Here is a 25624-nt window from a genome sequence, read left to right as displayed (position 1 = left end):
TGGTCTCATGTGTAATATTTGCATTATTTAAATACCCAATTTGTAAAACTTGAGACACAGAATTTTATTCTATCTTTCCCAAAAACTCATCTTCTAAATTATTTATAAACATATTTTTTGGTTCTCATCTCTCCAAATCTGTCCTCTTCTTCATGGACTATTTTCATCACTCCAACACTGGTGACTATGCTTTCAGCTGTCCACACCCCAAACACCAAAATTCCCTCCCTAATCCTCTCTACCTCTGTCTTCTCCTTTTAGGCACTCCTAAAACTTTCTTCATTGACCAAGCTTTTGGCCACCTCCCCTAGTATCTTACGTGGCTTAGTGTCAGATTTTGTTCCTATGAAGTGTCTTGGCACACTTTATTAAGTTAAAGGTGTTATATAAAAGTTGTTGTCTGGTAGAATTGCAATATTTCTTGAAGAATATTTTACATATTTGTTTATTGCTCAAAACGTTTTTTTTCAGTGGTTTGTAAGTATACAAATTCTCTTTCCATCATACACGTGAGTTGCCAAACCTCAATGGACATATTTCTGGACATTTCACCATGTGATAGCTGATCACACAACATGCCCATATTTCACAAATCTTATTGCAAATTTTAGGTTCCCAATAGTTAAGCATCTTTGCTAATTGTTTTGTACCTGTGATCACCAGGAGTTCCGGGACTCATAAAACAGTACACAAGCAGGTGAAGCCACAGGCATTAAGTAATAAGGAGACATGGAGACAAGGTTTGCTTTCAGTACAGGGATGATGCAAGCAGGAAAAAGAAAATGTACACTATGATGACCTATTTGCTGCGAAAAGCCTGTATTTTTTGTGTTATGTCCCTTCAAGACCAAAGTCGACTGGGGAATATCCTGAAAGAAGGTTAATTGGTTTCCTGATTATGATATCACTAGGCTCCAAGAAAGCCCATGTGATCTGGCATTGCCATGGAGATAAACAGTTAAGAAGCAAAGGATAAACAGAAAACTAATTGCAGAGAGGTTGGGTCAGCCAGTGTTTTCTGTTCGGTAGTTAAGCACACAGAATTTGCGTAAAGAGGAACAAACAAGGTTCTCTCTGAATGGAACAGTTTTCTATTTGGCAGTTTGTGAACAGATCCTTGTGTGGAAGCAGGTCTATGAGAATAGCTCAGAAATTGTATTACTGTGTGTATTACCCAGTTGGAAAGAGCAGAGAGCTGAAGACAGGAAGAGTAGGTGATTATCGGATTGGGTTTGCTGCTGTCTCAATGTTGTCAGAGCATACCAGACTGTTTAAAGAGTGTGGGGAAGGGAGTCTCTGGGGATTCTGTGCCATCAGAACTGTCATTACCTGAGTGAGAGAGGGTTTTAGACATGTGCCTTGTTAGTGTTGAATGTGCCTGGGACCATCGGGTAGAATACAACTCCAAGGCCAAAGCGACTGAGTGGGACGTGAGACATACTACATAGTTGATGTCAAGTTGGAAAAACTGAGACATGGTCCCAATATTTGCGTGGTGAGTAATGTGAGTGCTTGTAACTATGTGAGGTGCTTCTTTGTTGACTCAACTATTTAAAGTGAAATTTACCTTTTTATTTGAAATATCCTTCACATGTTAACTAATGTTTGAATTATGTTGATTTTAGTTGGTTTTTTGCAGTACGAGTTTCATAAAGTGAAATGTTGTCTAGCAGTTTTCTTTCTGTTGGCATCATGGTGATTCCAATTCCTCATCTCCACCTTAAAAGGGAAACATCTTATTCTTAATCAGTGATCCCTAATTCTAATCTCTCCCATAAGGATAAACATCCTCTAAACATCTGCCATTGTCAGGTCCCCTCAGGATCTTATATGTTTCAATCAGATAATCTCTCGATCTTCTAAATTCCAATGGGTGTAGGCCCAATCTGTTCAACCTTTCTTCAGGAATGAATAGAGTGAACTTTCTCTGAATTGCTGTGAATGCAATTATATAATTTTTCAAATAAGGAGACAAAAAATGTACACAGTACTCCAGATGTGGTCTCACCAAAACCATGTACAGCTGCAGTAAAACTTCTCTACTTTTATATTCCATTCCCCTCGTAATAAGTGCCACCATTCAATTTGCCTTTCCTAATCACTTGCCGAACGTGCATACTAACCTTTTGTGATTCATGTAACAGCAAACTCATATCCATCTGTACCATTGAGTTCTGCAATCTCAGTCCATTTAAATAGTATACTGCTTTTCTGTTCTTCCTGCCAAATATAAGGCCTCATACACTAACGCATTAATCTAAGGGATTCGCCTAACAAATCCCGTAGTTGAATTTTCAATTTTATTACAAAAGTGTAATATAAACACCTTCTGACCCTTAGGGCCAGATTTTCAGAGTTAGGCCGACCCCAGAGGCCTTTAAAAATGGCAGGTGGAAACCAGATGTGGTGGTCCAGACCCCATTTCTGGCTGATCTCATTTTTGCCAGCAGGGAAAAGGGCCAGGGTGCTAATCACACATGAGGGAAACCCAAACTCAGCAACTTAGTACTGAGTTCAAACAAACCCAATTTTCCTATTCCAAGGGCCTTAACTTGCAGCTGGGAGTCACAAATTTACAGAGGAAGTGTAGCCACTTGTGGAGGGTGGCTAAGGTCTGTTTATGTGTCATGATTTGAATCTATTTAAATTCACAGCCCTTTAAACATGAAAAAAAGATTGCAGCTATTAGAGTAAATAAATAAACCCACTGCTAGAGTGTATTGATTGACAGGCCATCTGGTGTAGCTTAGAAAACAAATCAGCCATCTGTTCCTGAAGTTTGAATTGACTACATTGTTGACATTTTCCAAGAGTTGTTATTGCAACTGAGTCCATAATGAATGTTTGGCTGAGCTTCAAAAGCTAAAAAAGCACTCATCTCAGCAGGGAGCTGAGTTAATGTTTTGATTGACGGTTTTAGGAGCTAGTAAAGGATTAGATATCTTTGGTATGGTTAGTGAATCAAAGTATATTTGTCTTTTTACAACTGATTGGAGATTTGAGGGGATGTAAAAACTTTGAATGCACTTCATGAATGAGAGTTTCTTTTAGTATCAAGCATATGTGACTGAGAGCTCTCTTAGATTGTTAGAAGTTTATTTTTTTTAATCCCCACATAGCCCCTGAGATCTGCTCATAGTGGATACTTGTGAATGGCCAAGCAGGTGGCATGGGGGTATGGAGGTCATGAAGGTGGCATGGGGGTATGGGGGAACATGAGAGTGGGTGGCTGGATAGGGTCTGGAGGGCCTAACAGCCTTTTATAAAACTGGGCTGAAGTTTCAGAGTACTGAGTTGAACCTTATAACTAGCCCATCTCGCTCAATGGCTGCCTCCAAACTGCCTCCGGAAGTGGCAGGCCCGACTCAATCATGCCCCCCACCCATAGCAAACATCAAGTGAACAGGGGTCATTTCCATGGAGACAGGTCTGCCCAGTTGGGAGATTTCCTGACTTGAGCTTGCTGCCTCTATGGCAAAAACCTGGTCCTTATTCTCAGGCCACATCACCTCCTAGTACTTCACTGAAACCAGTTCAGATCTAGACAGCTGATCAAAAAGAAACAAGTGCAGATCTAGACAGCTGATCAAGAATCACCTAATGTGATAATCGTTTTCCATAAATAGTGCCTCATATTTGAAGAATAACCAACTTGAAACATTTTATTTATAAATAGTTTGCCTTGCGGTACTTAAGTATTTCACATGAAAGGGATTATCATCATAAAAACACTTATTTGGGTTTGTTAAACAATGATGTTTTTGAGGAGAACCCAGGCCACAATGAGGGGGAAACATGTTGCACATAGATTGGAATTTAGTGAGACATTGTTGAAGTGGTGCACCATATATTTGCAAACAATGAGTATAACCTTTATCAAAAGATTAATAGCTTGGTGGAACAAGTTTACAAAGTTTGATTAAAGTAGCTTTATGTTATGAGAATTTCTTAGAAGTGGGTGTTCAGCATAAAATTTACAAATTACAAAAAGAAAACAGATAAAAACTGATAATGACCATGAAACAATAAATATCCTAAATTATTAATGTCTCATCAAAATGAAGACAAGACAAACACATTCAAACAAAAAAAATCATATCAAGGCAATTACAGAAATTTAATAAAAATGTGATGGAAGTTTGGAACAAACTGAAAAATTGTAACACAAATACATCCCCTGGATTAAATAGAAATTCCTTCTTTGAAACTCTCCACAGCATGGTAACATCCCATACAAATACAATGCATGAGCCCTCCACATCCCTCTCAACCCAGCTGCAGCCATTGACACAGTTGACTACACCATCTTCCAGTCCCTCTCCTCCATTGTCCAGCCACTTGAGACTGCCCTCAACAGATTCCAATTCTTTACTATTCAGTCATAGCCAGCAAATCTTCTGCCATGGCTTTTCTAATTCCCATACAGTAATCTCTGGAGAGCCGCCAATAACCTATCCTTGGTCCCTCTTATTCCTTATTTACATGCTGCTCCTTGGCAACATTAGCTGAAAACATCAGGTTTGACACGTACGCAGAAAACACCCAACCCTACTTTACCAGCCTCTCAGCCCTACCACTGCTCATCAGGCTGTTTGCCCAGCATTCAACAACCAGAAATTTCCTCCAATTAAACATTGAAACCACTCTCTTTAACCTCACCATAAACTCAATCCTGCAGGCATCAGTTCCATTCTCTGGCCACTATTTCAGATTGAAACCAGACTTTTTAACCACCTGAGTGCCCTATTTAACCTGGAAACAAATTCCAACCCCAAATTATCTCCTCAGCTAAGGCCATCTACTTCCACCTCCATAATTCCACCCATTTTTGTCCTTGCCTCAGACCATCTGTTATTGAAATCAACATTCGTGCTTTTGCTGGTGCCAACTCAACTATTTAAATGCTCCCTTGGTTGCCCTTGTCTCATTCAAAAATCCTTCCTTGGCCTTGCATCTCACTAATTTCTATAACCTCATTCAGCCCTACAAACCTCAAAGAATGTAGTGTTCCTGCAACTCTGGCCATTTGTGCATCCCTGACTTCCTTTGACCCACACTAGCCAGCTTTCAGCTGTCTAGACCCTAAGCACTGAAACTCCCTTCCTAAACCTGACCACCTCTCTTGCCTTATTTAAAATGCTCCTTAAAATCTGATTCACCTGTCCCAATGTTGTCTTCTTGGGCTCAGTGTCAATTTTGTCTGGTTACATTCCTATGAAACACACCAGAACATTTTACTATATTAAAGGCATTTTATATTTACAATTTGTTGTTTTTATCCCAGGCTATTAAGGAGACTAGGGAGACAAGGCACTGAAACTCATTCAAAGTAAGTCACTGGATGCTGGAGAGCCATCAAGAGATTAGAAACAGGCTAATGTGGTATCTAAAGTCAACAAAAGATGACAAAGCAGACAGAGTAATTTCAAATCCACTAGTCTTACTTCAATTCCATGCAAAATAATGGAATTGGTCAGGTGCAAATTTGAGGATTATCTGTACAACAACCATCAGTAAACAGCCAGTTAACTTAGCTTTAGAAGGGAATGTTCCTCCCTGAACAATCTTTTTTTCTTTCTTTGAGCAAATAACAACCCAAGTGGACCATGGTAAGTCCTACATGTGTATGGAGGGCTTTCAAAGGGCATTGCATAAGGTACCACAGGAAAGGGTCCAAGCTATGGACATTCAGGAGAAAACAAAACTTCAAGGTTGAAGGACAATGATCATAGTTTAGAGAAGTCATGTCGAGATGCAGGCAGACATATGGAGTGGGGTGCATCAGGACTCTGTTTCTGGTCAGCAATTTAGATTTTATAAAAATTACACATTGGTCAATTTTGCAGACGATACCAACCTAGGAGGCACAGTGCAAAGGTGGTAACAAATGGAAATGAATTAAACATAATTTGAGGCCAAAAAAGAGATAAAATATAATGCAAATATAATACAATGAAAAATTGAAGCAACATACTTAAAAGAAAGGTTTTGAAAAAGCCAAGGATATATTTGAAAGAAGTCTGAGAATCTTAGTAAACTGAACAGTCACAATGCAGTGTGGAAATGAAGTCATGATTAAAGTGTAGTCAGGTGCTACTTCGAGAACCATGTCAAGTTCTGGTCTCCAAGATACAAAGGAGCTATTCAAGCACTAGACATAGCACAGAGCAGAGTCATGAGGTTGATCCTTGGATTCCCAGGGTCAAGGTTGAAGAAAGAGTGATGACATTGGGATTTGAAGCTTTTACAGTTTCTCCATATCTATGTAATATCCTTTGTAGGGAAATCCACAACAAGGGGGCACAATCTTAAAATTAATGAGGCCATTAAGTTCTCCTTATTAACATCTGGGAGTTCATGCCAAAATTGGGAGACCCTCCCACAGACTAGTCAAGCAATAGCTTGACATAGTAATACTCACTGAATCATACCTTTTTGAATATTGCAGACACCACCATCGCAATCCCTGGCTATGTCCTGTCCCACTGGCAGGACAGACCCACCAGATGTGGTGACATAGTCAGGAGTGAGTTGCTCTAGCAGTCCTCATGACCCCATGAAGTCTCAAGGCATCAATTTAACATGGCCTAGTACACCTCCTGCTGATTACCACCCCTTAGCTGATGAATTAGTACACCAATTGGAAGAAGCAGAGGGTGGCAAGGACACAATGTACCCTGGATGGGGACTTAAATGACCATAACCAAGACTGGCTCAGTAGCACCACGACTGACTGAGCTGGCAGAGTTCTAAAGGGCATAGCCACTAGACTGGCTCTGCACCAGGTGGTGAGGGAATCAACAATAGGGAAAAACCTACTTGACATTGTCATCACTAATTTACGTTTCGCAGATGCATCTATCCATAACAGTATTGCAAGTGACCACTGCTCAGTTCGTGTGGAGACAAAATCCTGTCTTCACGCTGAAGACACCCTCCATTGTGTTGTGTGACACTATCACCATATCAACTAGGATAGTTTTCAAGCAGACCTAACAACTCAAAACTGGGCATCCAGACACTGGACAATCATCAGCAAGAGAATTGTACTCAACCATAATTTGTAACCTCATGGCCTGTCATATCCTCTGCTCCACCAGTACCATCAAGCCTGGAGATCAACCCTGGTTCAAAGAAGTGTGCAGGAGGACATCTCAGGACCAGCACCAGGCATATCTAAAAATGAGATGCCAACCTGATGAAGTTACATCAGAGGACTACTTGCATGCCAAACAGTGGAAGCAGCATGCGATAGACAGAGCTAAGCAATCACACAATCAATGGATCAGATCTAAGCTCTGCAGGTTTGCCACATTCTGTTGTGAATGTTGGTGGACAATTAAACAACTCACTTTCGGAAGAGGCTCCACAAATATCCCTAGCCTCAATGATGGGAGACCCCAGCACATCAATGCAAACAATAAGGCTGAAGTATTTGCAACCATCTTTGGCCAGAAGTGCCAAGTGGACCTTGGCCTCCTCCTGAGGTTCCCAGAATCACAGATGTCAGTCCTCAGCCAATTCAATTTACTCCATGTGATATCACGAAACAGCTAAAGGCACTGGATACTGCAAAGGCTATGGGCCCTGACAATATGCCAGCAATAGTACTGAAGACTTGTGCCCCAGAACTTGCTGCGCCCCTAGCCAAGCTGTTCTACTACAGCTACAACACTGACATCTACCTGGCAATGTGGAAAATTACCAAGGAATGTCCTGTCCACAAAAACAGCGCAAATCCAACTCAGTCAATTGCCATCCCATCAGTCTACTCTTGATCATCAGTAAAGTGATAGACGGGGTCTTCAACTGTGCTATCAAGTGGCACTTACAGAGCAATAATCTGCTCATTGACGCTCAGCTTGGGCTCCGCCAGGACCACTCAGCTCTTGATCTCATTAAAGCCTTGATCCAAACATGGACGAAAAAGCTGAACTCCAGAGATGAGGTGAGAGTGACTGCCCTTGACATCAAGGTAGCATTTGACAGAGTGTGGCATTAAGGAGCCTGAGCAAAACTGAAATCATTAGGAATTGGGGGAGAACTCTTCACTGGTTGGAATCATATCTAGCACAAAAGGAAGATAATTGTGGTTGTTGGAGATCAATCATATCAGTCCCAGGACATCACTGCAGCAGTTCCTCAGGATAGTGTCCTTGGCCCAACAATCTTCCTTCCATCATAAGGTCAAAAGTGGAGGTATTCACTGATGATTGCACAATGTTCAGTACCATTCGCGACTCCTCAGATACTGAAGCAGTCCATGTCCAAATGCAGCAAGACCTGGACAACATTCAGGCTTGGGCTAATAAGTGGCAAGTAACATTCATGCCACACAAGTGCCAGACATTACCATCTCCAACAAGAGAGAATCTAAGCATCTCCCCTTGATGTTCAATGTCATTACCATCACTGAATCTCCCACTATCAACATCCTGGGGGTTACCATTGACCAGAAACTAAACTGGACGAGCCATATAAATACTCTGGCTTTAAGAGCAGGTTAGAGGTTGGGAATTGTTATGATCCTTGGCTAGGCCCCAGGACATTGGGGAGATCCATTTAGGGATCAATGATGTTTTGTTTAAAGTAGATAAAGGTTGAGATTCAAGGCATCTGCTTTTGGAATAAAGCCACAAGATTCCTTGAGTTTTGAACAAACAAAGCAAAATTTACTATAAAAGTTCAGAAAGATAAAACAATTTACAATATCTATCTTATACTCTAACATTCAGTGTAAGTATGAGGTACATGTGAATTACCAGACAAACTGTGGTCGAACACAACACACTACAGAGTAGATGACAAATACCGACCACAGTCTATGGATTTTTCAAGAACCCACCCAGACGCCTGTAAACACCAAGTCAAACAATCTCGTTGAAATGCTGTCTCACAAGGGATTCCCAGATTCCCTTTCAAAACTGTCTTCTTGGAATTCTCTCCAATGCCACCCCACTTGGATAGGTTTAACAATGGCCATCTCACAGGGTTTCAATCTCGCCTTCCGAGATTGTATCTCCCTGGATTCCCGAGTACACTAATACACCAGCTTACAAGCACACTTTCAGATCTATGACGGTGCCAAGCAGAACACCACTGCTCCAAAGGGTTACCTTTGCCCCAGTGGCCTTCTATAGTTAAACTCTGCTCCCCGCAGCTCTTTCTTTAACTTAACTGGGACCTGTTTCTGTCCCTTTTGTCTTTGTGGCACTTGTTAGCTGACAATCTCTCCAAAGCTGACTGCCTCAAGAAGGGTTGTTCACTGACCCTTGGATTGATCTGGGGACCTATCAAAACATTCCCAGGGGCCCACCCTTATTACTAGGCAGGAACCAATGTAACAAACATTGGAACATCCCATATCTTAAATGCTACCATCTCCACAGACTGTGAATTTAACACCCAGGGACACACAGATCAATGGATTCCATGATAGAATTCTGTGGCGAACATTTCATCTTCTGTCTCCCAAAGCCTTTCTACCACCTACAAGCCACAAATCAGTAATATGATGAAATACTCTCCAATTGCCTGGCTGGGTACAGCTCCAATAACTCTCAAGAAGCTCAACATCATCCAGGACTAAGCAACCCGCTTGATTGCCACCCCATGCAGCACCTAAACATTCACTCCCTCCACCACTGATGCACAGTGGCAGCAGTGCGTACCATCTAGAAGATGCTCTGCAGCAACTCACTAATACTCCTTCAACAGCACCTTCCAAACCCATGCCCATCTATCAACAAGCAGGACAAGGGTAGCAGACACATGGGAACAACATCACCTGCAAGTTCCCCTCCAAGTCACACACCATCCTGACTTGGAACTATATCGCTGTACCCCGTCTGTCACTGAGTCAAAATCCTAGAACCATCATCACTGTGGGTGTACCTACACCACATGGACTGCAGCTGTTGCAGGCTGCAGCTCCAGGGAGAAGGAATCTCAGAAAGCAAGATTGAAACCACCTTCTCAAAGGCAGTTAGGGATGGGCAATAAAAAGTTGGTCTAACCAGTGATTCCCACATCCCGTGAATGAATAGATTAAAAAAAGGTTAATAGGAAATATGTTAATGACAGGAGGAGAAGACACATTAGTAAACGGTAATTTTAAGACAGAAAACAGGAGGTGGTTCTTCACACAGATGATGACCAATACACAGAAATGAGTTACAGATAGAATGCTGGAATCGTTTAAGAAAATATTAAACACAGCAATGGAGGAGGCGGGCGTGGGAGGTACTTAAGAATGTTCCTGGATGGATGAATTAGGGGGCTTGAATGGCTTGTCTCATTTGTTAAATATCTTATGATTGCATGATTAGAAATGTGTAGTCCAGAAAATTAAATATTTAATGGAGAAAAAGGGTATGTAGGGCAGACAGAGTCATGAAGAAGTTTGAGGGCCAGCTTATTCAGCAGTATTTTCAACATCTCATGTACCAGCTTCCATAAACCTCTACTAATATTGTGTTATAAACCATCTATTTTTCATGGTTTCCAATAAGCTGCAGGAAATCTAAGATATATGGAAAATAATCTGCTTAATATGTTTCATAACTTATTTACTTGCAGCCTAATCCTACTGCAGTCTAATCCTTTGAGTTAAATGTAATGTTAAACAAAAATTCCAGGCATTTTACATAAATTTAACCTTTGAAAGTTCAGTGGGATAAGCCTTGCATGCGTAGGTTCACATCAGTTTTTCTAATTATTAGTGTTTAACAACAGTTTTCAAGAGCTTATCAAACCATATGTGCAATTTAAAGTAAAATTTACTTCCAGTAGTTAGATTTGTTTGAGAGTTTTGGACGCCCGTGATTTTTTTTTTCAGCAATGATTTTTAGATATATAAAGATCACATCTAAAATGACAATTCCAGAAAATGCAAAACAGAAGTGACATCTGCAACATATCTTTCTAACATTCCAATCTCTGATAATGCTAAGAGGCTTTAAGTCCAGTTTCATTTCCTGTCTCTTATTGCTTACCCAAAAAGTACATATGATAAAATGGTGATGCACACTAACAGTGTCCAAATTATGAGAAGTGCCTGCAGATTTTTTTTTTTTTTTTTTTTACATGTTTTAATGCCTCTTCTAGGCTTTTTATCTTAACATCGTTTCTAGACTATTGACTAGAGCCAGTGACTATAATTATGTCTTTCACAATTGTTTTTTTCTTGCTGGCACAGTTTCAGCATTAACTTAAATTTCTGTGGAGTATGTCTCTACTCTGGATGCATCAGCTGCTAGAATGAAGCAAACACAATATAGTCTGATAAAAGCAAAATACTGCACTTGCTAGAAATCTGAAACAAAAACAGAAAATGCTGGAAGGACTCAGCAGGTCTGGCAGCATCTGCAGAGAGAGGAGCAGGTAATGTTTCGAGTCCGTATGACTTCTTCAGAGCTAAAGAGAAGTAGAAATATGAAGGAATTTATACTGTTTAAGGGGGTGGAGCAGGTGAAGCAAGATTGAAGGTCAGCAATAGGTGGGGGCTAAGGAGAGATTGACAAAGATGTCACAAGCACATTAATGGCAATGGTGAAGGCTAAAGAAGGTGCTGATAATGGCATAAAGGTAAGAAAGCATAATGTGTTAATAGTAGAACAAGGGTCAGCGCTCTGTGCAAGAAGAACATAGAAAAAAATGACAGATGGCCCTGTGTGGAAGAGGGGGTGCAAGTGGTTGGGGAAAAGGGATTTTTAAAAATAAATAATAAGTCAATAAATAAATAATAAATCTATAAATAAATAAATGAAATGAAATATAGTCTGATTTTAACTCCAGCTAGGAGTTAAAGGGTGAGAATTTTAATATGGAGGCACTGACTCCCAGATAATGTAGGTCAGTGAGCACAAGGGGTGATAGGGGAACAGGGCTTGCTCTAAATTAGGATTGAGGAGTGGAGGAGTGGCTTTTTTTATTCATTCATGGGATGTGGGCATCGCTGGCTGGCCAACACTTACTGCCCTAACCTAATTGCCCTTGAGAGCTGAGTGGCTTGCTGGGGCATTTCAGAGGACATTTAAGATTCAACCACATTACTTGTGGGTCTGGAGTCACATGTAGGCCAGACCAGGTAAGGATGGAAGATTTCCTTCCCTAAAAGGATATTAGTGAACCAGATGGGTTTTATGACGATCGACAATGGTTTCATGGTCATCATTAATCTTTTAGTTCCATATTTTTATTTAATTCAAATTCCACCATATGCCGTGGTGGGATTTGAACCTGGGACCCCAGTACATGACTCCGCGTCTCTGGATTACCTGAAGTGAAAGTGTGCAAGGGTGAAATAGACAGATTTTAGGTGGCTGGGCTCCACTGTCAAAGACCTAAAGGCTTTAAGCTAAAAAGTGGGCAAGGGGCAGAGGCGAAGGCGAAGGGTCAGGTGAAGGGAAATGTAGAAATCTAAGAAAAGTCACGGCAATAGAACAGTGTAGCCATTTGGGTAGAGTTAAGCAGAGTGAGACAGGAAATTAGTGAGCTCTTTTTTTTATTTGTTCATAAGATGTGGGCATCGCTGGCAAGGCCAACATTTGTTGCCAATCCCTAACTGCCCCTGTTCAGAGGGCATTTAACAGTCAATCACATTGCTGTGGATCTGGAGTCACAGATTGGCCAGACCAGGTAAGAATTCCTTCCCTAAAGGACATTAGTGAACCAGGTGGGTTTTTACAACAATCGGCAATGGTTTCATGGTCGTCGTCAGGCTTTTAATTCCAGATTTTTATTGAATTCAAATTTGCTATGGCCCCCAGATCATTATCCTGGGTCTCTGGAATACCCGTCGTGACAATACCACTATGCCACAATATAGTGCATCAGCAAATAAGGTGTGTGCAAAGAATGTTGGTTAAAAAAATTAAAGACTTTATTTGAATGCACAAGCATTGATAACAAGGCACATGAACTAGCAGCACAAATAGAGCTAAAAAAGTTTGATTTAATTGCTATTCAGAGACATGGTTGCAAGGTGAACAAGTTTGAGAAATAAATCTTTTAGGGTATTTCATTTTTGGAAAGAACAGGCAGAATAGAAAAGGAGTAGCCTGATAGTAAGGAGTAAGAAAGGAACTTAGCTTAGAAGATCAGCAAGTAAATTCAGTATGGGTGAAGATTATGAATAGCAAGGGTAAGAAAACATTGCTGGAAGTAGTTTATAGGCCCCCTAACAATAGTTACACTCTTGGATAGAGCATTAAGCATAACAGAATTGGAGCTTGCAATAAAGACAAAGTAATGATCATGGGGGACTTTAAACTTCATAAGGACTGAACAAATCAAATCAGCAAAAGTAGTCTGGAAACTGAATTTGCAGAATACTTCCATGACATTGTTGCATTGTGAAACCAACTAGCGATAAGGCTATTTTAGATCTAGTATGGCGTAATGAGGCAAAGTTAATTAGTAGTTTCATAGTAAAAGATCCTCTTGGAAAAAGTGATCATAATACAATTGAATTTAATATTAAGATTGAGAGCGACATACTTCATTCCAAAAAAGGAATCTTAAACTTAGCCGATTACATAGGTATGAGGGGAGAGCTGGCTAAGGTTGATTGGATAAATAGACTAAAAAGTATGGTAGTCATTAAACAGTGGGAAACGTTTAAATAAATTTTCAACAAAAATACATTCCATTAAAATAAAACAGAAACTAAGCAGGAACGATCCATCTGCAGCTTAATAGGGAAGTTAAGGATAGTATTAGATTAAAAGAAGCTTAAAATGTTGCAAGGAATAGTAAGCCTGATGGATTGGGAGAGATTTAAAAACCAGCAAAGGGCAAACATTAAGTTTATATGAAGAGAAAAAAAATAGGATGACAGGAAATAAGCCAGTAATACAAATACAAATTGTAAGACCTTTTGCAAGCATATAAAAAGGACGAGTGTGACTAAAGTAAGCATTAGTCCCCTAGAGATGGAGATAGGAAAAATTATTATAGGGAATGAGGAAATGGCAGAGATGTTTAACAAATGTTTTGGGCAGGATTTTCAGTTTCCCATGAGGCCGAACAGAGATGTGGACACAAATTGAAAAATGAGGTTCACAGAAGGCATCATTGCTGAGATCATTAAAAGGTTTCAGCGAAGCAGTTTTAAAATTTTCCATCAGTAGACGGGGGAAGAGAGTGTTTTGGACACGTCAAGATGCAGCTGTCATCAGGGCTGATGGATGCACTGGTCAACATAACTAAGAAGCAGAGAATAATGTTCAGCTACTCAAATGGCAAAGAGTTGCCAGGTTTGAGCTGAAAGGCTTTCTCAATAGTGAGATGTGGAAGCCCTGAGATGGACGTCAGGCTGCTGGCAAGATTTTAGCACCAGAGATTGGTAGAGGAAGCCCGAGTGAATGAATGAGCACCAGCTGAGGGAGTAGAGGTGACAGCAGGATGCTCCGACATTGGACAGGATAATGAGATGCATTGCCCTGGCCAGGAGGCGACCAGGGGAGCACAGCAAGAGGCTGCAAGGAGAAGAAAGTGCTATCCAAGACATCTGGTGTACCGCTCAAGAGTCAGGGCGGAATCATCTGGTCTTGTTAGCAGCAGGCGTGAGCGGAAAATATGGTGAGAAGGTGGAAACCAGTTTGAGATTGTTCGTTCCACGTCAATGGCGGGCTGCGTTTCCCACCACCACACATCAGGAACCTAATTTCGATACTTAAGCATCTCATTATAAGTCCTGTTCACTGGAATCATCCCCCCGCATCAAATTTACCGCCAGCGTTGGAGCGCTTCATGATTGCCTTTAAAAGGTGCGCGTCTGTCAGGCTGAACTTAGAGCGGAATTGGGAGGTGAGTGCTCACAACCTTGCGCAGCATTGGCGAGCACCACCCTTAGGACATAAGGAAGAGATGCCGTGCATTGGGGGATTAGGGGGCACAGGTTGAAGAAAGGACACAAGCACACATTGGCGGTGTGGGGGGGATAGAGTGGTAGGGTGGTGAGGGGGTGGGGGGCAGCTACACACTTGGAAAAGCTTGTCAAAAGTGAGCATTCTTCCACAGCTGAGACAGTTCAGCTGCAGCTCCATTGACTTGCTTGGGGTCAAGCCTCTGAAGCTTTTCCGCCCACTCAAGCAATGCAAAAGCATAAAAGTGCCACCAATTGCTCCAGGACTTTTCACTCCTCGGGCGCAGACTGCAAATTAATGTGAGTTTTAGGAGGCAGCAGTACAATTGGCCAACTGGGCAAGTTGTAGAACCCCCTTCTGATAGGTGCTCATGGCAGAGTCACTGGTGAAGGCACTCACAGCCCCTTGCAATGTCTTTAAGGTTTGGACCAGTATTCGTCATGGTTCAAGCTAACAGCGCATCCTCGCAGTGCGGTTAGGAGAATGCCTGCGCCTCAGCTGAGAGCACAGCATACAGTCCAGTGGTCGATGCTGCCGCCAATCAGTCAAGTGGAGTGGGGCGGAGGTGGGTGGAGTTTCAGACAGCCGATGAGCACACTACACACTGGCCACGTAAGTGGTGGCCAGCACTCTCCTGCATGCATGAAAGGGCCTTCAGACTTAACCAAGAGAGGTTCTTAGGGCACATATGCTAACCCTCACATCCCTTTCTCTGATCCTGCAGGAGTAGATCATCAGGATCATGGAGCCTGGTGATTTAGCGGTGTGCCTCATGGTGTACAGAGACCAGAGAAGAGGAGAGCAGTGGAGGTGCCTGGCTTGGCAAAGGGAGGAGCACCTTCCTCAAGGCGAATTGATGGAAGGGCCTTCTGCGCACACAGCTGAAGATCCACAGCGAGCCATCACGTGTAGGCGCTTCACTAGACCCAGGTCTATAGACAGCACTTGTCATTCCTGCAGATGACTTAAGAACCAGGGTCGCCAAAGACTCAGCATGTCTATGGAACTGATCTGTCATGTATGCCACCTGCTGCAGGATTTGGTACTACGGGGACACGGGAGCATCCACTGCCCGTGGCCGTAAAAGTGACCGCGGCGCTCAGTTTTTACGCTCCTTCTAGAGCTCCACAGGTGACCTGTGTGGGAGCTCGCAAGCCTCCAGCCACAAGTCCACCCAGGAGGTCATGGACGCCAGCTTCATGAAGGCACAGAGCTTTTTGCATTTCAACCAAGATCAGAAAAGCCAAGAAGCAAGAACGCTGGGATTTGCACAGATCTTAGGTTTTCGACAGGTGCAGGGTGCAAAAAGCAGACAACTACATCAACCGCAAGGTGTTTCACTCACTGAATGTTCAGCTGGTGTGTGACCACCACAAACGCATCCCTGAGGTCTGCACATGATTCGCAGGGAGCATCGACCACTCAGACCCCTGGGATTGTCCAGGGTCCGGAGAGGCTGCAGGGTTGGTTCCTTTTGGGCAAGGGAAACCCACAGAGGACATGGCTGATGATGCTCATGTGGTGGCCTCAGACCACAGCAGAGTGACCCCGACTTTGGTGGAGCAAACAATAGGCATCTTGAAAACGAGGCTCCGGTGCCTCGCCAGGTCTGGTGGAGCACTGGAATACAGTCCACCAACGGTGTCGCACATCATCGTAGTTGGCTGCGTGCTCCACAGCCGGGCACTGAAACAGGGGGAGGACCTGGCTGAAGAGGAGGTGAAAGAGATGCACATCTCTTCCGATAATGAGGACATCAAAGAGGATGACAGTGATAAGGTACTCAAAGCCAAGGTTGTGGCAATGAGGCCATCACACTGACCAGATGAGGCAGGCGAACTCAGGAGGCCCTCATAGCCGCAGGATTCGGGGAGCATGATGACGAAATACAGTGAGGTCAGTCCTGCCATCCTCACCTTGTATCTGTGAATGTTTGACTCCTGTGTGGCTGATGGCAGCGCACATACCCTCACTGCTCAGGCTCATGTCATGAATATGCAGCAGAGGCCCTAACAGTTGCTAGATTCTAGGAGGATGATGACAACATGCAGTCCATAGATCTTCACATAGCCCCTGTGAATGTCTGACTCCTGTCTGGCAGAGGGCAGCTCACTTGCGCTCTGTGATCAGGGTCATATCATGGAGACTCAGCCGTGAATTTTTAAACGCACCTGATCCTTTGTCAGCCTTCAGCCCTGACCCCTTCAGGAGCACAGCGCCACCGGACACACGTACTGAAGAAATGGGGGGACTGCCCCACCTCAAAAAGGTGCTGGGAGCACACAGAAAGAATGGCGAAATTCTGTGACTCCTGCCCTCAACATTCTGGCAGCAATGACAAGCACCATCGAGGTGCAGGCATCAGTAATGTTTCCAAGAAAAGTGAGGCAAACCATCACTTTGGTCTGAAGGTCACGCACTGAACAAGGAAGAGGCCTTAGACTGAGACACCTGCCTTTATCTTGTGTGGAAAGGTTTCACATCTGAGTGACACAAACACTGCTCATCAGAAGCAGCAGCCTTGGACAAGGAGACAATCTTGTCCTGCCTAAAGACAGATGGACAGAGTGTGAACAAGGTGCATGCCAGGCCAGATGAGAAGGATGCCAAACGTGCGTATGTGTTGAGTGGAGCTATGGATGGGATGAGGAGGCGATCTCCAGAGGAGATGAGGTCAGATTCACCATTTTAAGGAGTTCTTGGTCACTGGGTCCCACCTCCAGGCTGCTTCAGCACTGCTAACTGGACAACAAACGGGCACCTGAGCCAATTAGGCTCTTTGCATACAAAAATCCCGTTTCATCGCTGACAAGCTAACTTGGCAAGGGGTTGGGACCAGGATCAAATCTGAGTACCAATTCCAGATTGAAAATCCAGCCCTTTGTATCTGTCTTGTAAATAAATCAGATATCAGAAATAGAGGGAAACCTTGGAGCCAGTAAGAGTGAAAAATTTAAGGCCATTAGAGATTAGGGAGGTTTTCTCTCAGAGGATCATTAGTTTGTGGAATTCTCTTTCCCAGAAAGCAGTGGAGGCAGGGTTACTGAATTCGATATATTTTCGATAAACGAGGAGTCAAGGATTATGGGGGGGCAGACAGAAAGATGGATTAGAGACCACAATCAGATCTGCCATGATCTTAACGAATGGCGGAGAAGGCTCAATGGACAGAATGGCCCACTCCTGTTCCTAAGTCCTATATTCCTGGGGCAGAATTTTCTTCCTGTCCGGGGGCGGGGGGGTGGAGGTGATGTTTAAGAGCGGGCACATGGAGGCACGTCTCCGATCGGCATCCCCGATCAGGGACGTGCTGCCATTTTACATGGGCAGGCCAATTAAGGCCCGCCCAGCATGACGTCCGCAAGGGAGTGCTATGCACTCCCTGTGTGGCGGTGGGGGGGGGGGGGGGGGGGGGGGGGGGAAGGATTCCCTAAACTGAGAGTGCGCTCTTTCACGCGCGAAAGAGCATACTCATCTCCCTGAGGCTAAGTGCTGCCTAAGGGAGATCGGCGCCAAATTTAAAAATGTTAATAGAGAAAAAAAAATTCCCCTGACATGTCCCCTCATGAGACACTGTCACATGAGTTGGGACGTGTCCATCACTTTCATTAACAGTTATATTAAAAATTTAAAAACCTACATGAAACCTCGTCCCACCCGTGGATGAAGTTTTGTGCTTTTTCCAATGCCCACAGGGCTCTAGCCTGCCTGCCAACCTTAAGGTTGGATGGGCAGGCCCATTAAGTACTTTAATTACTTTGTCAATGGCCTCAATTGGCCATTGACAGGTCAGCGGGTGCACAGATGATTTTGCTGAGTCCCCACCCACCTGAAAATTGAAATGAGGCAGGGTGATGTTGTGAGCTCCGCCCCACGTCATTTTACATGTCTGTGAGCAGGCCCCACCCCCACCTCACTGACCGGGAAATCCTGGCCCTGATGTTCCTAACATCAGCAGAGAAAAAGTATTGGAGAAACTTGAGACTAAAAGCTGACAAATCCCCAGGGCCTGTTGGCCTACATCCTAGGGTTCCAAAAAAGGCAGCTACAGAGATAGTAGATGTATTGATTATGATTTTCCAAAGTCCCTATGATTGGAGAACGGTCCCAGTGTATTGGAAGTTAGTAAGTGTAACATCACTATTTAAAAAAGGAGAGACAGCAAAAGAGAGAGAGAGAGAGAGAGAGAGAGAGAGAGAGAGAAAAAAAACAGGGAACTACAGGCCAGTTGCCTGACATAAGACCTCAGGAAAATGCTTGAACTTATCACTAAGTTTTAACAATGCACTTAGAAAATCATGGTATAGTCAGGGTCAATATGATTTATGAAAGGAGAATCATATTTGACATTTTTAATATGTATTTAGTTGGGTAGATAAAAGGGAGCCATTACATGTAGTATACTTGTATAGAGTAGTAAACTAGTATAAGAGACATTCAATAAGCTGCCACACAAATGTTTAATGTGCAACATAAGGGCTCATGGAAATCGAGGTAATATATTAGCATGGGTAGAGGATTGGTTAACAGATAGGAAGCAGGGTGTATGAATTAACAGGGTGCTTTCAACTTGGCAGGCTATGACTTGTGGAGTGCCATGCAGCATTGATCAGTGCTGAGGGCCCAGCTATTTGGAATCATAGACAAAGAGACTAAGTATTGACGATGCAAAGCTAGGTGAGAATGTAAACTGTGAGGAGGACACAGTGGCCGCAAAGAAATATAGACAGGTTAAGTGAGTGGCAAAAGATAGCAGATGAGTATAATATGAGGAAGCATGAAGTTATTCAGTTTGGTTGGAAGGATAGAAAAGAAGTTTTTTTTTAAGGTGTGAACATTTTAAATGTTGATCTTCAGAGTCTTGAGTGTAAACTTACACGGAACATGGAAAGTTAGCATGCAGATACAGCAAGCAATTAGAAATGCAAATGACATGTTGGCCTTCAATGCAAGGGAATTGGTGTACAGAACAAGAACGTCTTGCCACAGTTGTATAGGATTTTGTAAGACTACTCCTGGAATAGTGTGTGCAGTTTTAGTCTCCATATTTAAGGAAGGATATATTGGTCATGGAGGCAGCACAGCAAGATTCACTAAATTGGTTCCTAAGATTACCTATACTCTCTGGAATTTGGAAGAATGAGAGATGATATCATTCCAACATACAAGATTCTAAAGGGGCTTAGCAGGTAGACACCGGTGAGTTGTTTTCCCTGGCAGGGAAGTCAAGAAAACAGGAACACAGTCTCAGTATAAAAGGTCAATCGTCTTGAACTGAGATGCAGAAAAATTTCTCAAACCAGAGGGTTGTGAATTTTTAGATTCTCCACCCCAAAAGAGTTGTGGATGCTCTGCCTTTGACTATACTCAAGGCCAAGAGAGTTAATTTTTTCATCTCTCAGAGAACAAAGGGATATGGGGAGTGGGCAGGAAAGGGGTTGAGACAGAAGATCAGCCAGGGTATTACTGTATGGCAGAACAGGCTCGAGGAGCCGTATGGTCTACGTCTGTTCCTATTTATTTTATGTTCTTAAAAATTGAGGCATTGCTTATCCAGGAACCAGTGTAGAGCAGCATGCAAAGGGCTGATGGGTGAGCAACAGACAATTAAGTGCAGTACTTGGGTGATGGTTAGTGCGGGGGTGGGAGCGGGACAGGAAGATAATGCGAGAAGGAAATAGGAATGAAGAGCTCATAATTGTATGAGGGGAAGGGAAATCAGGGGCCAAGGGAGGTCTACAGTTTCCTTGTGGAGCCACAACAAAACAAATAATGGGCAGAATTTTGAGTTCAGCAGGCGGCCACAATCGGCGGGTCCGGGATCGGCCAGGGAATGGACCGCCGACCACGACTTCCCACTGGCTGGCCAATTAATGGCCAGCCAGAGTGAAGTATGCGCTAAGAAGCTCAGTGCTGCCAGGATTAGGGCGGGTGGAGGGCGGGTGCTGATGTCAGCGTGGGCGTGCTCTGACAGAAAGCTCCCTGAAGGCACAGAGCTGCCTCAGGGGGGCTGAAGACCTGAAAAGCAGGAAATAGTTTTTAAAATCTTGTAAAAAAGATCCAGGCATCACAATCAGTCACCTAAACATATGTTAAAAATGTTGTCCATAGATTTTTTTTTTACATTTAACAACGGAAACCTCATCCTGCCCTTGGATGAGGTTTGATCAAAAATGCAAAGTCCGCCTGGCCGATTCGCCCATCTGCCAACCATAAGGTTGGATGGATCATGAAAAATTGGGATAATTGCTACTTTAACAAGGTTAATTGTCTTAACTGTAGCTTCCAACTTTGGCACACGCCCGCCAACCAAAATATCACACGATCGCGGGAAGATGTCGGGATGCTTACCCCACGTCTGATCTCACTCGATTTTGCATCTGATCAGGTCAGGCAAGCACCCGCCAATCTAAAAATTCTGCCCAATATTAAAATAATCTTATTTTTGGGTCTCCTCTGGCTCTGGGTTCACTGCCACCAAATTGGCCTGGGATGGCATCACTGGCGCCTGGGATGATATTTTAAAGATGGACCTTACTACCTTCCAGCATATATCCTGTTCAATTATTCGAAAAGCTGATTAAAATTACAACCCAAAGGAAGGCAACCATTTTACTACCCACCCACCTGGTTACCAGGCAGGGTTAAAATCATCCCTAGTACATTAGTTCCTAAACTATTTGACTTTTCTATGCAGTGACTAAAGATCTTGCTGATTTCATTTTCATCTGAAAGCAAATCTTGTTGGCACATTCTCAAAAAGGACTTTCAACCTAATATGATCAGGTAGTCCTTCTACAGGATAAAGCTGAACACATTATTAAGTCAATTTAACCCCTCCATGTAAAAATGACCCAAGATTCCTAATACTTATTTAGCCATTTAAAGTTTTGAATATGTAAAAAGGAAAGTTTTGTAGAGTACTGCATTATAATTTAATACCATATATGTTGGCATATAAGTCAACCTTTGAAACCTCAAAAAATCCCTCCAAACACAGGGTCAACTATATGCTTGGAATAAAAGTGAACCACCGGTGTGGGTGTGAGTGGTCGTCATTTTGAAATGTCATTGGCAGCCGATGCAAAGAGTGGGTGCGTCTTAAACTCCCACTCATCTTTGCAACACAGTCTGTTTCGCCTGCTTGATCCTTAGTGCTGTTATAAGGTACTGATAAGTTAAACATGCATTTATGGGATGGGAAATAGATGCTGAATACTAATTCAAGTATAGCATATTGTGGCTGAAAAGTGAGGTGGGGGGCAGGGGGATCGACTTATATGCCAAGTATATGCAAAGACATGATTTTTGGGGCTGGAAAAATGGGGTCATGGTATACGCTGGATCGACTTAAATGCTGCGATTTACAGCATTCAGAGACTAACTGCAAGGCAACTGCTGAGATTGATGGAAGAATTTCAATTAGTTTTGCAAATGCTTTTACTGAGTTTTGCAGTCATTTAATTATCAAGATAACTATCACAAATTTATTTTGGCAGTAAAGTGAAACTAACAGGCTCTATGGCATTTGAACTCCTCCCTCTATTTATTTTGCACCAAACGTCACTCCCAGAGATGCCAACTTTTGAGAATTAAGCACTGTGGGATAATCAAAAATGCTCTATTGCAGAACAAAGGACATTTAATGTAAATGTAATTACTTAGGTTGTAAGGTGACAAAATAAATTATAACATTTCTGGGTAACTTGACCTTGTTTTTCAAGGAAAACACTTCCAAATGGGCTATCAGGTTGGAGGGAGAAGCTTTAAAAGACACACACCAAGATGAACAGTTAATGTTTTCAAGCCTTTTTGAGATCCTTTTTAGCAAGTTTATTTTTCACAATCCTTTAAGCCAATTATTATTTTTCAAGTCTAATGCTTAAATAGAGAGTTCTCTAAACTCTATTCAACAGTCTTGGGGATCAGTTTCATACAGCCACGAGGCAGGACTTCACCGATATTACTGGGATCTCCCGCCAATTTGCAGTTATGCTGTGCCAGTGGCCAACACTAGCACCATTGCAGATATATGTGTCCTGCAGACTTATTATTAACACCATATCTGGTCAATAGATTCTTCAATTGACTAAATATAGTAGTGAATAGAAGGTGTCCTGTATGAATGGTATAAATATCTCTTGCAGCCAATGTCCATGATCTTCATAATGAGGCATCTTAGTAAAGCAAATATATGCAGCTTTTGGCACTGAACTATGATCCTCAAGGTCATAAAAGGACAATATGGTAGGGGCAAAAAGAAAGCCAAACACCAAAACAATTAATTCTATCAACTAATTGTTAGTAACAATTCTGGTTAGAAACTAAAAAAACTAGGCTTTGCAGATATAAAGCACGCAAAAATTTATTTATAGACATGTTTCTCAATTATTCAGGTGAACTCAAAGGATAACTTTAGGGACAGATTTTCCACAACACTGCTTGATTTCTGATAGTAGCAAGGCAGCCACCCGATAAGCCAATGAAATGTTCCACCAAGGTGCTAGGGACGTCATCACTTGTGGGTTTTCTGGTTGAAAATAACAATGTGCGTTGAATAAATCTACCCTAATATTTATTCATACCAGTTGTTAATGATGGGAAAAAGGACACACAACAGATTTCTGGGCATTACCATCTTAACAACTCTGGCCAGTAGGTGGCGTTCAGCATTGCAAATGAAATTCTGGCAGTAGGTTGTTCAGGGGTGTTAAAATGGAAGGGTTATCATGCCAATTACAAACAATTGCTGGGTGTCTAATTTTGCCAAGCCAGGCAGAAGATTCTGTTTAACAAATTGTTTTCCACCCAGGACCTCCTAGATGTAGTAGCACGAAGTGCAGCCAATTCCCTTCCCACCACCACCCCCGCACCTGAGGTATGCAAATCAGCAGCAGTAGAAGTATCAGCAGGATGCCAACACATAAATGAGTCTGATCCTAAAAGCTTCACTGGGACAAGCAGGCACAAAATAGTCCATCATACTATCAATTCAGTGGGATTTCCGTCATATCAGAACATCCAGTTTATAATCTAATTGCTTGTCAATTGTGGCTCATGTTAAATGATCTATTTGTAATTGACATGTAATTCAACACTAAGTATTCTAATGTTCATCTATTATTTTGCAATAAAATAGCTACATTAGTTGGTTCTGTTCCTTCCTTAGAGTTACCCAGCAGATTTACAAGTACAATTAAGCCATTGATCATACACAATTCATCATAAACTATTGCAAGACTTTAAACAAGGTGAAATATTCGCAAATGGAAAACTCCTTCAGTCTTTAAGCAGTTAATAGGGTTGGCTCAATAGAATTCAGAGAACTCTCTATTTAAGCATTAGACTTGCAAATAATTAGTTTTTAAAAAGAGAACTGAACACAAATACCAAAGGCTACCTTACCCGTTTCTGCAGTACAAGTGGAGTGATTGCAGGCAATGTGACTCGTCGTGCACACAAGCTCATGTCTGTTCTTCAAAAAGCATACCATTAAGCAACCATAAAAGACCAATCTGTTATGTGGTTGATGGAAACTCTTGACAAAAATTCCTTGCAGGCTCAACACACTGTACACAAAATTCCTTTGTCGTTGCATAGAGGCTGCTATCAAAACATAATACTGAGTTAAAGGATCAACAAATATCACCCAGCCTATGTGAATCCTGTACTTCCCAAACTAATTAAGAGATGTGGTCATAGGACAGGACATATCAACGGCCAATCACAGCCACTAAAAGCTCCTCCTTTGCCCTTGAAAACAAATTCACTTTTTGTTTATGGTTTTAAAGAACACAAGATTTCCTGACTGCTGAAACAAGAGTACAGTTTTAAATCTGTTCTAGTCAGGAAATTCTTGTTTTAGACCTCTCAAATTCAGTATTAAAGCTGGCTACGCACCACATGTTTGTAATAGTTTAAAATTTGAAAACTTCCTTTTCAGTATAGTAACTACTTGTGAGTACCATACTCTAAGAATATTCTCCTACACAAATTACAACATTCCATGCAGAATTGTTTGCCAAACATGCTTAAATGTTCAATACATTTCTAACCCAAAAATATTTCTGTTTCCTTTTTTATTCTTTTTTTATTTTAGGACAGAAAATGTAAACAAGAAAAATTAAAATCACTGAATAATGTGCACAATTTTCCAACCGGCTATAGTTCTCATGATGATCACAATTCCTTGTCAGCTGGAACTTGGTAATTGGAGGGTTAAGTGGCTCCAACTAGCACCTTATCTTTTAGGTTACTAAAAGATTTTTGGGCATTGTGGAGAAGATAATTATTTTTAATCTCCAAAGAAATAGACATTTCACAATTTTTATGGCTTTTGTATTATTGTTTATGGACAGTAATTTAACATGTAAAATTACAGCAGAATGAGAAGTATGTTACTCACTAAAGAGAAAGAAGTTTCCTGTTCTTCAAATTAAAGTCTCCCTTCATGTTAGATACACTGCTAGAAGCGGTAGCATTGCGAGTTCAAAACGTTTTATGAAAGTTGGTCTCATCAATAAGTTATTTCTGATGTTTAGGTTACCAAATTACTATGCATAACAACATACAATATGAAACCACAGGCTAGTGAAGTAAAATTGAATCAGTGCAAGCTAGCAGAGGTTTACACTATAGAAAGAGTTGCAGGTTTCTTACCATGGCACTGAGTAACTCTGTGACATAACATTTAGAAGGACAGGTTGAACTTAACTTCCATAGCCAGAGGAACTAGCCCATACTGTCAAGTGAAA

General features: G+C 42.1%; 1 protein-coding gene across 4 annotated transcripts in view; it reads right to left on the bottom strand.

Moving 5' to 3' along the window:
• grb14 (growth factor receptor-bound protein 14) overlaps positions 1 to 24540 on the bottom strand; it is a 143626-nt gene extending 119086 nt beyond the window's left edge. For all 4 annotated transcript variants that reach the window (XR_005944594.1, XM_041201158.1, XM_041201160.1 and 1 more), the window contains exon 1: positions 24276 to 24540. Coding sequence is in view for 3 of the 4 variants with exons in the window: in XM_041201158.1 (XP_041057092.1) it covers positions 24276 to 24338 (63 nt within the window). In the remaining variant the exon portion in view is untranslated. The remainder of the gene's footprint in view (positions 1 to 24275) is intronic.
• Positions 24541 to 25624: the final 1084 nt, after the last annotated feature.

Source organism: Carcharodon carcharias, chromosome 12 (assembly GCF_017639515.1).
Source record: "Carcharodon carcharias isolate sCarCar2 chromosome 12, sCarCar2.pri, whole genome shotgun sequence".
NCBI classification, from domain to species: Eukaryota; Metazoa; Chordata; class Chondrichthyes; order Lamniformes; family Lamnidae; genus Carcharodon; species Carcharodon carcharias.
This window is presented reverse-complemented; position numbering and strand designations above follow the sequence as displayed.